Below are 15,735 nucleotides of genomic sequence, written 5' to 3' on the forward strand. Positions count from 1 at the left end.
CGAGCAATGGATGAGTTACAAGTCATTATTCAATTTCAAATGGAAACTGGAGAAACAGAGCCAGCACAGTTACTGTCTAAACACTTCTGAGTGAAAGGGTGACAGAACACCCTTTCACTCAGAAGTGCTTTTGCTATCCTGATCATCAGGAACACTGGAGCAGTTTGAGTTCAGCAGGAAAAGCAGTTTTACTTTTAATGTAAATGCCCATACAATTACCTACTATTTTACTTACTTAAAACAGCAGTGCATTTCTGATAAATGTATTGAATTTCATCCACAGTCTATGGAATATTTTCCACATCATTTTTACACATAAAGCACTTGGATACTGTTAATGCAAATGTGTGTTAATGTGGGGCAGTCATGGGCTGGAGGTTAGGGAACCGGTCCTGTGACCGGAAGGTTGCTGGTTCGATCCCAGTGCCGACAGTATGTGACAACTGCTCCCCCGGCACTGCAGATAAGGCTGCCCACCACTCCAGGCAAGTGTGCTCACTGCCCCCTAGTGTATGTGTGCTCACTAGTGTGTATGTGGTGTTTCACTTCACGGTTGGGTTAAATGTGGAAGTGAAATTTCCCTGTTGTGGGACTAATAAGGGTCTCTTAATCTAATTAAGTCTAAGTACTAGGTCATTCTCAACAATGGGTCTCCGAGCACCAGAATGACAGACTACTTAAAAAAAAAAAAAAAAAAAAAAAAAAAAAAGATACATAACACTCAAGAAACAACCAATTGCATGGCTGCACTACCCTGTTCCTGAAGATGCAGTGTTAGCTTCTAGCCCTAATCTAACCAGCCTGGGGCCTGTCTCCCAAATCAAGACTGACTGCATATTCACCTAACTTTCAACGTAGTTCAATGACATCCTGTTCATTTTTACCAGGCTACATCACCATGGAATCTTTTGCACACCACACCTAAACTGCTCCACTGCAGGATCAGTTTTGGATTATGGGTCGTAAACAGCTTGTACGCCAATCTTCTGAAGGAGTTGGGCCACCTCCAATCCTTTTCAGTGAAGATTTTTTGAGAACCTCTGCAATTACCAATTAATTCATTAATTAATTCATTACTAGTCCATATGCAATTGAAAATGTACTTAGCTTAGGCCGTGCTGCGAACATCCAAGTACACGAAAAGTACTGCTCTTCAGTAAAGGAACAGGAAATTACACTATGTAAATATGCTATGTAGATAAACACATACAATATTATAACACAGGCTTTGCCATTAACACATTGGCAACAGAGCTGCTTTATGCTGATGTAATTGTGTGCTGTAAACTTCAAGGTGGTAGATCTCCAGCTAGACCCCAGCTGTAGGGAATTTGGTTTCATATATTGCAACAAACCTATTATAAGAACAATGAAATCACAGAAGGCATAACGAGGTTGTTTTGTTGCTTCAACCATAAAATACTCTTAAACAAAGCAATGCACCATGACCCAACACTATGTGGGTCCCACAGCTATCATCACTGAGCTACCTGAGACTGAAGAGGATGGAACAGAAAGACCTTGGGCTCAGTAGGAAAACAAAGAAACGCAGGATGTTTTTCAGTTTGACACTCAGACGGCAGAGAGCCAATGGGCAGTCTCCAGTTTAACCCTAATGTGCTATGCTCTAAAACAGAACAGTTAAGAAGCTAAACAAACTGAAACTTACATTAGCAGCATAATAAAACTACATCCCAAAAAGACTTCCCTTATTTAAATCTCATGTATATAATGATTATATTTATGAAAAGTTTCTAAATAAGTGCATACAAGTTCATGCTTGCTGCATTCTTCACAAATCTCTGGCCTACCACTCTTTTTAGTACCCCCAGCTGTAGACAAGCTACATTACCCTAAAACCCTCAGGCTTCGGCCTACAGCAACACAGAAGAGCTGCACGGAAGGATACAGTGCAAGAGCAGTAACACACTGACACGTCAAAGCAGCATCAGGTACATGTTCATTTACACTGATTCATATCACTTACTTCACAATGAAGAAAACTAAAATATTTCTATTCTGGGAGCAACTCCATGCCAACTTATGGGTTTGTTTTTTTCTTTTTTCTATTTTATTATTTATCTATTATATATGCTTTTAAGGATGTGCATGCTTTACTTTCATGTTTTAGAAATTTATTTAATGACACAACCTAATCTTAAATCTATTGTATGGATTGTGTGGTGGGATTTGATGGTGTGAACCTAATATGGCCCCTTAATGAAAAGACGGCACCGTCTGGGAAATGGTCAGATCTATAACCTAGGATTGGCCCAAAGTATCTGAACAATTAAATATCCAGTTGTTATATTGGTATTCGATTAAGATTTAATATTCAGTACAGGGGGTGTATCGCAACAGAATCTGGTACTGGGTACCGGTCAGATACTGTGCTTATTTACTCATGCTTGTGAAAGTGCATCAATACCAACATCTGATACCACCTGATACCATGTGACGTATGGCCACTGTATGCTGCTGGCCTAATGAACAAACAAATGAAGCTGGCAGTGAAGGTGGGTCTGTTCTCAGAGCAAAGTGCTACTGATACCATGGCTGTTGGATGCCAAGTCATTGGTAACTTGGAATATTCCCACCAGACACACATTGTGCAATTTCTGGCCATTTTTAAGAGCACACAACCACTTGCTCAATACATATAGGTTAATAAAATGGAGCCAGAATCGACATTGACTGAAAAAGAACTTAAGTATAAACTTCGATAGTGATTTTTTTTTTTAATGTCTCTGTAAAATAGGCTGCAGAGAGGTACTTGGACGTGCAGCGTTTTGAATGAAACAGCTTTACTGATAACAGTTCGTAGGCAGGGCTGAGTTTCATGCAACATGGCAACCAGGCCAGGTGTTTTTTGTATGGTACGATTATAAGAAACGTGAGAAACATGGGTCAAAACTATGAAATGCACTTTACTTACTGCTGGACTGAAGTGCTTTTCTGACATGGAACAAAACTCTCAACCACAATGCCACTCAATCCATGATAAATAATGTAGCATAGGTAGCTAATACACTTCATTTAAAATCAGCTAGATTTTGATGATTTAACTGTAGAGGGTCACTGCAGTCATTTACCCCAACACCTACTTAATTCTATGCTATCTAGTATCCACATCAACAAATGCCTAAAAACATGTACTTGGTCTGAAAAAAAAAATTGTTTTGAAGCATCTAGAATTCAAAAGATTTTTTAGCTGCAAAAAATCCTGCATAAACAACAACACATTAGGGAATAATTGTTATTACATGGAAAAAGGCCAAAAAAATGGTTTAATTTAGGTTCTGCATCACGTCACCTCAGAGCACTAAAACTGCACTGTTCTCTATGTGGCCACTGAAGCTAAAAGCAAATACATCTGAGAAATTATATGTTGGGAGCGCTTTCAATTATCATACAATAAGAAAATGCTGAGGGCAAAATTTACAATAATAAGTTTGATTAATCTGAACTATGTGTATAAATATTAGGAGTGCAACGGTATTCATCCCATGACGGTACAGACGGAACGGTTCGGTGCATGCATTCGTACAGAGGATCAGAGAAGACTGATGAACGTAATGCAGAACCAAATTTCACAGGCGCGAGTAGCCTTGAGGCCGTTGGCAAGTTAACAGCGGCAGTCTGCAGAGGAGGCTTTGTCTCTAGCTAGCACCAAATGATCCGGACTATCAAGATTCACAACTGCAGCAGCGTGACCACTCCTGATGCCTGATGAGCAGTGAGGCTGAGTTTATGGTGTATGGACAGAGAATGAGAGGTGAGGAGAGACACTATTGAGGTACATAAAAGCAAAAGGGATTTTTCCAAAAAAGAAAAGAAAAGAAAAAAAAGCCCACAGGCTGAAATTAAATAAGTGAAACTGGACTTTTCCCTATCCACAGCTTGCAGTATTTCTGTGAAGAGCTTCAGCATGAAGGCTTACGATTTTTCTGTGTTTTCTCTGCTCCTAACTTAACTAAAAGAACAACCAAGTTGACCATCACTGTACACGTTAGTTAACGCTACTGACTGTCCCTGTCAAGAGTGAAAGACTACTTCAGATGGGTTTGAGGGTTTTCGTTGCCTTTATCCCCTCTGTATCGTACTGAACTGCGATGTCCAAATCGCAGTGTAAACCAAACCCCGACTTCTGTTTACTGTTACACCCCTAGTAAGTACAGGGAGTACCACTAGTCTCCGGCATGTGCAACACTAAAACCAGGGAGCTCAGAGCATCAACCCATCCGTCACACATTTTTGACCTACTTCTGCTTTCAGTACACCATTGTCTATCACACCAGTAATGCTCATGTTGGCTAGTTGCGCTAAGTGATCCTACCTACCCAGAAAGAGCAAGACAGTCAAACAGATAGATGCTAAAGGTAAATTAGCTCTGCTAACATTACAATCCTTGCCCTTTCAAAAACAGCCAGACTGTGAAGATACAGTAAATAGATGCCAAGCACAAGGAAAGATGCTGAACTATATGACCTAGAATATAAGACTAATGACTTTGATGATTATGCTCGAGCTATTTATGTATAAAAGCAGGTTCCCCAATAATCCAAAGTGTTTTACCAATGTTAACACACACACAAAAAAACAAATCTCGGCCACCGAACACCCATATGCATTACTAAAAAGCTTTAAAGTTGCTGTAATGAAGTTTGGAATCTTGCATTTGAAAATCACTCTTTAAGATAATAACAATTTGGTAATAAAATTAAAATTGGGTCAGTTCTAGCAGAACGACAAGGAATACCAGAGCCCTCACCCCCCACCACTCACTGTGTGACTAACTGCTGGAAGCAGAGAGAGAAGCATGAGACTGATGTCTCAGAAGAGTCCTCAGCTTCTATTTCACCCCACTCGTTCTCTTTAAACAAACTTGCATACATGCAGACATGCACACACAGGGCTGTGACGGTAGAGATTTTTTCTTACTCCAGTGAAAAAGCTAAGTATTCCTGAGGTTTGGCTGTGTATTTGGCTTAGAGCTAGATTTGTGGCCATTGTTGAAAAAAAAAAAAAATTACAACAAACTGTACAGGCAATTCAACACAAGAAGTGTGTTTACTATAAGCACTTGTTTCTCCAGAAGCCCTCAAACACAGGATGGAAGACAGTCAATGATAACTAAACAATGACCATTGTGATTATATTTCACATTACACACCATATGCCCTCCTGCAACTTTTAACAGTAAAAAAAAATAGGAGGAAAAAAAAAAACAATTACAATTTGAATAATTGATGATGGTAATGAGCTCAACCTTGCAGTAAGCATGCAGTTATCATCACAGCCGTACACACACACAAACACACTCCCCTAACTTTCCAAGTATTCAAAGGATTTTAAATATTTAGCTCTGGCTCCAGAATATAGACAAAATGCCAATAGTGTGATTATACTCCAACAAAATGTGACTGCGAGAAGTCTTGCATTACATTTTAAAAACACACCAGGAATAACCGTCAACAACATTCACAACACACAGCATTACAGGTTTATCTGCATATATCAGTATCAGTATTGCCAAGTACTGCAAAGGTCAACTTTAAAAACATTAACCAACTATACATTTCACAGCTCTGCATATAGTGCGTGTTCTGCCACCATAAATAAAAAGGTGTATTGCTTTGCTTACTACAGCACTGTTCACATTAGAGCTCGACTAATGTCTAACAAGAATCAGGAATGCTTGCCGTGATCACATTTCATTTAGGCCTAAAGGGACATTTGCTCAGGCTTAATCAGCACTGATTAGTACACTTAAACCACTTAATCAGCACTGTTTCACAGGGTTTTTATAGTTTACAGCCAGTACAGTTATGAGGTCTGGTCATCCACTAAACCTGACCTAGAAAAAAAAAAAGAAAAGAAAAAAAATGAAGAAATCTTCCAGCAGTAAAATCCCAGTTAAATGTTTAACTTTTCTTGTATGTCACAAAAGCAATGATGTTAATAAATAATCTAATGCTTCCTAATGAACAGAAGCAGTAGCAGGGAAGTTAAGAGTCACACAAAGGCACTCAACTCAAAACAGCATCAAACGATGGGTGGAAAAAACAGCTGGTTAATAATGAACCAGCGATTCATGATAACGTAGGAACTACAAAAGAGAACTAGGCTATTTCTTGATCACAGAGAAGGACAAGTCTGATTCCAGCTGAGCTGCATCATTTTAACATATTGACAAAACACAATGACAGCTTAAACGCCATACGGGAAGCAGCTTTCAGTTACGTGAACAACATGCTGTAACACTTTTTTCCCTACATAACCAAAGCCTCTTTAGTCAACTCATCTCCAAAATTACTCAGAATATGTACACACCAGAAAACTAAAAAAGGCAAAAAGCTTATTTGTTATACAAGTTGCTTGTCCCAAAGGCATTATAATATTGTGGTTAGATAACCGCACAAGGCCAGGAACCTATGAAGAAATCATTCGGCTCCACAAACACAATTCAAATGTATTAAATGATCAGCCTGCTGCACATCTGTTTCTGTTCTAAATGAAGATTGATACTGACATTAGCTGCAGCCAGAACCACCTAAAAATCTGTCAGTGAACCAAACACGTAGATTGCACACATTCTTAATGTGATGACACATAATGACTCATTTTAGCTATATAAACACTCATATCCTATACACACAAACTAAGTTTACACAGCACGTCAAAGTGCCGTAAATCCAGTCTTTTTCCTCATATGTGACACAGATGTGTCATCTGTGTGGCTGTGTGAACGGGAAAAAAAACGCATTGAATCTGACATTCTCAATTCCGATTTGAGACACTTTCATGTGTGGTACTGAAATTCGATGCGTATCCGATCTGCGGCAATGCGACTCAGTCTGAGCGACCGGATCAGAATTCATGCGACTTTTACGTCAGCACAACTCATTTTTTGTCACAACTCAATTTGTCATTTTGCGCTGCTGAGACTCAAACATTTAGGCTGAAGTTTCTGTATGAAAAAATTAGGAGACTCATTGCAGGCGCTCCGTGTTTGAAAAGGTTTTGAACGAAACAGCCGAACGTGGCCAGAGGAGCCCGAGGCTGCAGCGTCAAAGAACAGTTTAAAGAATCTGAGGACACGAACCAAAGAAGTGGCCATGACCAAATACTGAACTCGAACACACTGTGGGGGCTGAGCCCAGCTGTCAATCACTGGAACTTCATAATTGCTCCCGTGATGCTGGCAAAGATGAAACCGGGAGTGACTAGTGTTTGCTAGTTGTCATGATTGTTTACCTTTGGATGAGCCACGTGAAGTACTGTTCATTTGCGCATACGGGTCGGTTTAGGAGCGTGATCTGTTCAGACGGATAACGCACACAGGTCACATTTTAAAGATAGTGTGAACAGGCTAACAAAAAATCAGATTTGGTGAAAAAAATCAGATTTGGGCCACTTTGGCCTGCTGTGTAAATGCAGCCCAAGAAGGCCTAAAAACTAAAATGCAGTGCTGAGATTTAAAGACATCTGAGACATCTTCAATGTCTCGCTGGCCCAGGCAGCTGTCCCATCCATCTTCAAGTCTGCCACCATTGTGCCAGTGCCAAAGCACTCAACTGCTTCAGCCCTGAATGACTTCCGACCTGTTGCACTCACCCCAATCATCTCCAAGTGCTTTGAAAGACTAGTTCTTTCCCACCTGAAGTTCTGCCTACCTGCTACGCTGGACCCACACCAGTTCGCATATCGGAGCAATAGATCCACTGAGGACGCCATCTCCACAGCACTACACACTGCACTGACCCACCTGGACTGTCAGAACTCATATGTGAGAATGCTCTTCATTGATTTCAGTTCAGCATTTAACACAGTGATCCCGTCCATGCTGATATCCAAGCTCAACCATCTGGGCATCAGCACATCACTTTGCAACTGGATTTTGGACTTCCTGACTAACAGACCCCAGTCTGTTAAATTAGGCAATCTCCATTCATCACACATCACCCTGAACACTGGCGTTCCACAAGGCTGTGTTTTGAGTCCGATACTGTACTCCCTCTTCACCCATGACTGTGTACCTGTTTATGGCTCAAACACCATAGTCAAGTTCGCAGACGACACCACGGTGATAGGCCTGATCACAGATAATGATGAGACGGCCTACAGGGACAAAGTACAGCATCTCTCCTCATGGTGCCATAACAACAACCTGGCGCACAACACGCACAAAACAAAGGAGATCATCATGGACTTCAGACGGACTAGGAACCAGGCTCACACCCCCATCTCCATCAGTGGAGTTGCAGTGGACCAGGTGTCCAGCTTCAAGTTCCTTGGTCTCCACATCTCCAAGGATCTCACCTGGTCCTTGAACTCCTCCGTCCTCATCAAAAAGGCGCAGCAGCGCCTTTATTTTCTACGGAGCCTCAAGAAAGCTCACCTGTCTCCCAGGATCCTGGTGAACTTTTACCGCTGTACCATTGAGAGCATACTCACCAACTGCATCTCTGTATGGTACGGCAGTTGCTGCGCTGCTGACCGCAAAGCACTCCAGCGGGTAGTAAAAACGGCGCAGCGCATCACAGGCACCGATTTACCCACCATCGAGGACATATACCACAAATGCTGCATGGGCAGGGCAAGAAACATCATCAAAGATGTTACCCACCCAAATCATAGACTTTTCAGCCTCTTACCATCTGGCAGGCGTTACAGGAGCCTCCGCTCCCGCACCAGCAGGCTTAGGAAAAGCTTTTTTCCTGAGGCGGTTATCCTGACGAACGCTACACAGTCACTTTAAAAAACTGCACTTCCAACACCTTCTGCACTGATGATATACTTCATTCATACAACTTTCATTTGTATTGCTGCTCCCTGATCTGTACAGTATCTATTACATCTACATGTCTATATTTGTATACGCATGTGTATATAATAACCTACATTCATATTACTGCATATCTCACTTTATGTATGTGTTATGTATATATGTATATTATATACTATATATTCAATATGTACATTCCTGTATATAAACATAATACACAGATAGATAGATACATATAACACTGCATATATAACACTATATTTTATATTGTATGTCTCATATTTTATATTACATATTTCACATTTCACTTATACACACATGTATATAACGGTTATATTTATGCACTGGTCACTGTTACCACCGCACTTTATGTAAATAATGTTATATATTGCACTTCTGGTTAGATGCTAACTACATTTCATTGGCCCTGTACTTGTACTCTGCACAATGACAATAAAGTTGAATCTAATCTAATCTAATCTAATCTAATCTAATCTAAACTGGTTAACAGGAAAACATTAAGGCTTTGTTTACACTGCAGGGCAAATCAAATTTATTTCTTGCATTTGACTTTTTAAACCAACTTCATATTTGAAGTTACAAGAGACCAAATGTGACTTGTATAGTCAGACCGCAGTCACATTCGTTGGCATATGCACATCAGTAGCCGTAGTAACAACGCACACATGCATACAGTGGCCAGGTTGCAGAAAAACTTAGCAAAGCTACTGATGACAATTAGCTAATACATTGATCACACTATATTTAACAACAATGTTCACTTTTCATTAACTACAGCATGGAATGAACATGACAGTGTAGGTAGACCAGGGGAGTATTTCACAAAGCATGATCTCTCTGTTTAGCCATTTAACTTAAGCCCAAAGTCGTGTACATCCAATAGAATAAGTGCTGAGAGAAAGTCCTATTGGACAGGCTTCAGTTATCTGGCTAACTGAGAAATCCTGCTTTGTGAAATACCCGCTAGTCACCAGGCTGCTAAGGAGTTGTAGGCTGCAGCAGAAATATTTAGAGACAGGCTTGAAGTCTGAATCTTTTAATGTGGCAGCAACGTTTCTCATTAATTACCTAGACTGTCAGCCCGCCATAGTGTAATTTGTCCTGCCACATTTTTAGAATGAAACGAAAATATCTTTAAACTTACAAAGACATAAACAACATTGTGTTTTGCACTGTACGCGCACACACACACACACACACACACACACTGGTCTTGTCAACTGGCTGCATCCAAGACATGAGGCATTTTGAGGACAATGGCATTTAATTAGAGGTAAGTAACATTAACTTTTCAGTATTCACTGCAATTATCCACCAGTGCACACACAATCGTACCGTTATCCACGTAAGACAGCAAACGGAAAATGTCAAAGTTATCACGGATAATTAACATTAATCCAACTTTAGTTATGAGATATTAACATCAGTGTGTCTGACAGGCGTCTCCTCACTTAAAACAATGCACCGTTGAATTTGTTGAGTTTTAACTTGTTTCTCAGTGGGAAAAGTTGCCATCAACACTGCTAACACATCCAGCTGTTCTTTAAAATACAACTACATGCTCCAACCAGAGCTACAGTGATATTTCAGTGAGTTATTTGTTAAGGTCTTTGCGCATCAAGCAAACATACACGATTGTAATGCACATGTTTTGACAATCTTAACTATCTCCAGCCTCTGAAAAGCAAGTGGGCTCTTTATGTGACATTAGGCTATGTGTAACTAATCAAGGTGAAATTACCACTACTAAGCTTAATATTTGTGCCATGTATGCTAGTCATTTTTTGTTTTTCACCATTTGTGAACTATTAAACATCTTTACCATATTTGTGTGTCATCACCATTCATACCCACATAACCAGTGTGTTTATCACAAAATTATTAAAGCACAAAACTGTGTAATGTGCAGCATTCCTTCATAAATCTAGCATCTTCATTTTGCTCTTAAAAGACTGAAGAATCAAGATTGATGCATTTAACTTCAAAATATACAAAATTTTCTCCCTAGAGGGTCTAGGGAGAAAGATTTTCTCCTGTTTTTTCCCTAGAGGTCTACCCACCACAGACTCACAAAATCCTACAGGAAACACTGTAGCAGTCACTGTAAAACACACACACAAATTACCTAAATGTCTCTTAAAAGCTTCCACACTCAGATTAAGATGTAATATGTGAATATGCACCACTGACTTTCTGATGTCACGAACCGCTGCACCCGGAATGACAGAAAACACATGAAATCCGAACTGACCGCTCAAACTTCGTCACATAGCCAGAAATCTGAAATCCATTGACAAATGTGGCTTGAATTCAGTTGGAAAAATATAGATTTCATGTGACTTTTTGCTGTTCTGAGTGCAGAAAATCTGCCCTGCTCAAATTTGAGCAGCCTGTCTGAACAAGGCCAAAGAGAACAAATTAAACTACTAAGTGTGAATCGGCCTTTCACACTAGTGGAATATAACGTGCTTGCATTAACACATTGCTGTCAACAGAAAGCAGAGCTGCAGAATATGAACAAAACATTGGTGATTTTGTGGCTACATATTTTGCAATACACTTTCAATGAATAACACAACATAGATAAGATTGGCTTGCAATAGCTGGCCAATAACATTTACTTTTCCTAGATAACGTTAACAGCTTAATTCACCAGACTGTTCACGGACAAAGTCACTCAGAGCTGTAACTAGATTTTTGTACTCCCAGCACAAAGTTTTTATAAAATCTTATCCCCAACCGTTTTTGGGCTTTTATTCTATATTAATTAAGCTGGAGTTTGATTCCCCAAGTAGCCATTCGTGAACTAAGGTCAATTTGTCAACTGAGGACTTGACTGTTCATTAAGTTAAATGAAAATGCATTGGATTGGTATTCAAAAATACTAAAAAAAAAAACTATACATCTCAGACAATGTTTTACTGAATTATCCATCCATCCATTTTCTAATCTGCTTCTCTGTCAGGGTCGCGGGGGGGTGCTGGAGCCTATCCCAGCTGTCTTCGGGCGGAAGGCAGGATACACCCTGGACAGGTCGCCAGTCCATCGCAGGGCAGACAGACAGACACAGACAGTCACTCACACACTCACACCTAGGGGTAATTTAGCATGTCCAATCAACCTAACTGCATGTCTTTGGACTGTGGGAGGAAACCGGAGAACCCGGAGGAAACCCACGCAGACACGGGGAGAACATGCAAACTCCACACAGAGAGGACCCCGGTCACCCGGTCGGGGAATCGAACCCAGGCCCTCTTTGCTGTGAGGTGACAGCGCTACCCACCACGCCACTGTGCCGCCCGTTTTACTGAATTAATAACACCCTTATTAGTCCCACAACTCGAAAATTTCAGCTCCGCATATAACCCATCCTAACCCGTTCACACACTAACGAATGCGCACACACACTAGGGGGCAATAAGGACACTTGCCCAGAGTGGTGGGCAGCCTTATCCGCATGCCCGGGGAGCAGTTGGGGGTCAGGCACCTTGATCAAGGGCACTTCAGTCACGTACAGCCAGATCAGGGGATCAAACCGGTGACTTTGTGGTAACAGGGCTGGTTCCCTAACCTCCAGCCCATGTACATATGAAACAAGAACCAATCAAATTTCAAGAAAAGCAGTGAGCGAAATACACACTGCTCACAAAATAATCCTCCTTAAACTACATAATTCAAAATTAAACATAATCTAGTCTTCCGTTTTCTTTTTTCCAGCTTCCCCTCGATAATTTTAGGAAGTACAGGGAGAGGATGTAGAATTGGCTGAAACACCTTTCAAAACTCTCTTTATTTTTCAACACTTTCAGTTGTAGGCATCTAATGGCCAATTCGGTCACGCTTCCGTAACAGCAGCCAGCACAACCAAACGTTCTAGTTAATCTATACCTCTTCTTAACTGCTTGTGTTAAGCTCCGACCCAATAAACACACCTCACTGCTGTCACTGCTTTTATGATCTCATGTGCAGACTTACAATCTGAACTGCCACGGACACAAGGAAAACATACACTGTGGTGCGTGCACACAATTTAGCTTTTACCTCAAACTCATAAATCCCACACAGCCACCAGGCTGACAATCCACAATGCAGTAACTCCCATTAATCATGGTTGGGAAATAGTGGCTCAATGGAGAGCCCAGGCCAAATTCACTAAACCTGCAGCCATGCCTCCAAAAAAGCACAGTTTCACTCAAACATCACATGCTAAGGGGAACATAATGCATTATCTTTTCATGACAGCTGGAACAAAGAGGACACCAAAGTACAAAAAGACATACTGCCATATAAGGACAACAAAAAATGAAGCTCAACTGTCTTTTTTTTTTGCATTTTCAACGTCAAGCATCTGCATTCACATAAGCCCAACACCTTATCCTCTCAAAATTAAGACATTACATTAACGTGAGAAATCAAGAATATTTTGTGTGCCATATGGACATGGACCCTCGTGTGAAGAGAGACCTGGGTAGACCTGTCACGACCAACGAATAGAGGCAAGTCCAGCCCCACTGCAAATCTGTATGTCAAAAAGGCACAGAGGCTTGACTGTTTATTTGCGCCTATTAAGGTCGAACGTTCATTGATCCGTGGGTCTCGTTTTGTGCAGCTCATACTAAATATGGCAGTTTATGAAGGAGCAAGGTTACGTCTTTTTCTGATACAGGTGGCTCAGCATATGCGTACAGAGGCGAGGCAGACTTCATGCAGCGCATTTATTCTGCAGGATACCTGCGCCAGCACGCTCTGCCACTGGCAGCCTGTCTCCAAACCAAGATTGCACAATGCATGAGTTATTGCGGATTTTGCACTTACCCCATCTTTTCCTTCAGCTCCGCCGGACTGCTGCTCGGCGCTGCACAGTTTCCTCTTATTTTTGTTCTCCGTTCTCTTCATTTTGATAGTCGGTTGACGAACTGATCAATCAGACGACCATCAATCTGATTTCTCAGACGGCTTGGTTGGAGAATCTTGTCTTCTGCCTAGCCTGACAGGGTATGGCGCACAGCTGCATTTACAAAGTCAGAATCCATGGAGCAATGTTAACGTTAAGCATCTCCTCGCTTTGAGAACAAAAGCAAAGGAGAAACTGGAGCTCCCACCAGCTGACACGAGTTGAGAGGAAAATGGCTTTCAGTGGACGATACTCCCAATTCAATCTGACTTCAAAGCTAGATACGTCTAATCGTTAGACGGTAACTAACCACCCAGTCTCTGTACCCTTCTGACCGGCCGGCCGAGCCCGTCCTGTCCGCGAACTTTAACACCATCTGTGGACGTAGCTAGTGACCTAGCTAACCTAGGTTAGCTAACTTAGCTGCGCCTTCGGGGGAAAAGGTTTAACCAACGTTACTTTAGCCGACTAGCGACGAGACCTAAGTAGCCAAGTTTTATAAATTGTTCAAGTAAAAGTTCAACCGACGAATAAGCGCGGAACTGTTTACTCACTTTCAGAATCAATATTTAAAAAGCCGGTAAAGCGGGGTCACTGAAAACTGACCGACACCCGAAGAGACCACTTCACGTAGCCTAGTTACTGTAGTTACAAGTAAGCTAGCTGGCTAACAGGAGCTTCCATACTCGGGAAACTAGATCGCTCAGTGTTGCTGCTTTTCGAGCAGAGCTAATAGTCGCCCACAGCCACTTCATTCGGTGAAACAATGAGTTATTTTTATTTTTCCAAGTTACTCATTTGTGTCGCCCGCGTTTGTTCGGCGCGTTTCAGTCTCTCCCCCAGCAGCAGCTCGTAAATGCAGCTAGCTGGCTGGCTGACGTGCCGTAACTGGCATTGTAAGGTTAGCTCACCACAGAACTAAACAACACGACCTGGGCTACTCGGCGTCTGTCAGTCATTCCCGAGATGTCTGAAATCTCAAGACTTTCCTGACGATGTTCGCGAAGCTACCGACAGGCATGTCCGCACTGGTACGTCTAACGTTACATCAACTCGGACGCAGTGGAGGTGACGGCAGGCTGGTCGTAGGGCTCCCTCCAAAGCTGCTTCGCCTCTAGCTACCCGTCACGGAGGAATTTACCCGCTTCCTGAACCTCATCAGGTCATCGCCGCGATTGGCTGATCTGAGATCGGCCCGCAGGAACACCGCCGCCAGAGCAGCTCGCCCAAAATGAGCAGTGAGCTGAACTGGGATCAGTTTTCTCCCACAAAGTCGAGCACGAGTAAATGACGCCGTTGGGATTTTGAGTAGGTCTTTGCTGCCATCTGCAGCGCGAAAAGTAGAGACAGAAGTTTCTTCTAATTTCTTAATCTTTTTTTCTTTCTTTCTTTCTTGTTATGTATACATTGGCTTACTTAGACTTAGGGGCACATCTTCGGTTATTTTAAATGGACTGTAACTATTACCACAAACAATTTATATTCTTAAATGAATACTGCGAAGACTAATCTGACTGTCTGAGCCGCGTTGGACTGAGCACCTCACAACAATTCAACTCTTAATTAATGCGCCAAGTCATAAATATAATTGTGCTGTAAACGGGCTGTTGTGTGTTCTGACAGATGAAGTAAGAGGTGCTGACAATTTACTTTCGCATTTCATATTATTTCAAACTAGGCTAAAAGACAGCAGGCTAACGCTAAACACGCTAAACCACTTATCCACTAATATCTAGGGCTATGGGCTTTGAACTTTGAACTGAATGATTTACTGTAAAACAGCTTAAAAAAGTAAAAAGTAAAGGTGTTTTTGGCCTTTGACCCTCTACAGACATTGCACTCTGGCCCACAAAGACAAGGTTCTGGCACCTCTGCTCTAAACAAAACACATTTTTAATGCAAGACTTTGTTTATTGTGATTATAATTAACTATAACCTGAATATTTATCAATAATAAAAGCAACAAGCCACTTGAGGCTGTGCGTTCTGTGATTTCACCACAGGTTAGGAACACCCCTCATCTATGAAGAAA

The 15,735-nt window shown here is 41.5% G+C and overlaps 1 protein-coding gene across 6 annotated transcripts in view; it reads right to left on the bottom strand.

The window, feature by feature from the left end:
• mast2 (microtubule associated serine/threonine kinase 2) overlaps positions 1-14,800 on the bottom strand; it is a 158,297-nt gene extending 143,497 nt beyond the window's left edge. For 3 of the 6 annotated variants that reach the window (XM_037535076.1, XM_017721492.2, XM_017721485.2), the window contains exon 1: positions 13,625-14,799. In XM_037535076.1, the coding sequence (XP_037390973.1) occupies positions 13,625-13,705 (81 nt within the window). In that variant the 5' untranslated portion in view covers positions 13,706-14,799. Of the gene's footprint in view, positions 1-13,624 lie in introns of all 6 variants that reach the window. The other 3 variants (XM_017721501.2, XM_017721476.2, XM_017721470.2) reach the window with 2 other exon arrangements.
• Between the last annotated feature and the right edge of the window lie 935 nt (positions 14,801-15,735).

This window comes from Pygocentrus nattereri, chromosome 26 (genome assembly GCF_015220715.1).
Source record: "Pygocentrus nattereri isolate fPygNat1 chromosome 26, fPygNat1.pri, whole genome shotgun sequence".
Lineage (NCBI taxonomy): Eukaryota > Metazoa > Chordata > Actinopteri > Characiformes > Serrasalmidae > Pygocentrus > Pygocentrus nattereri.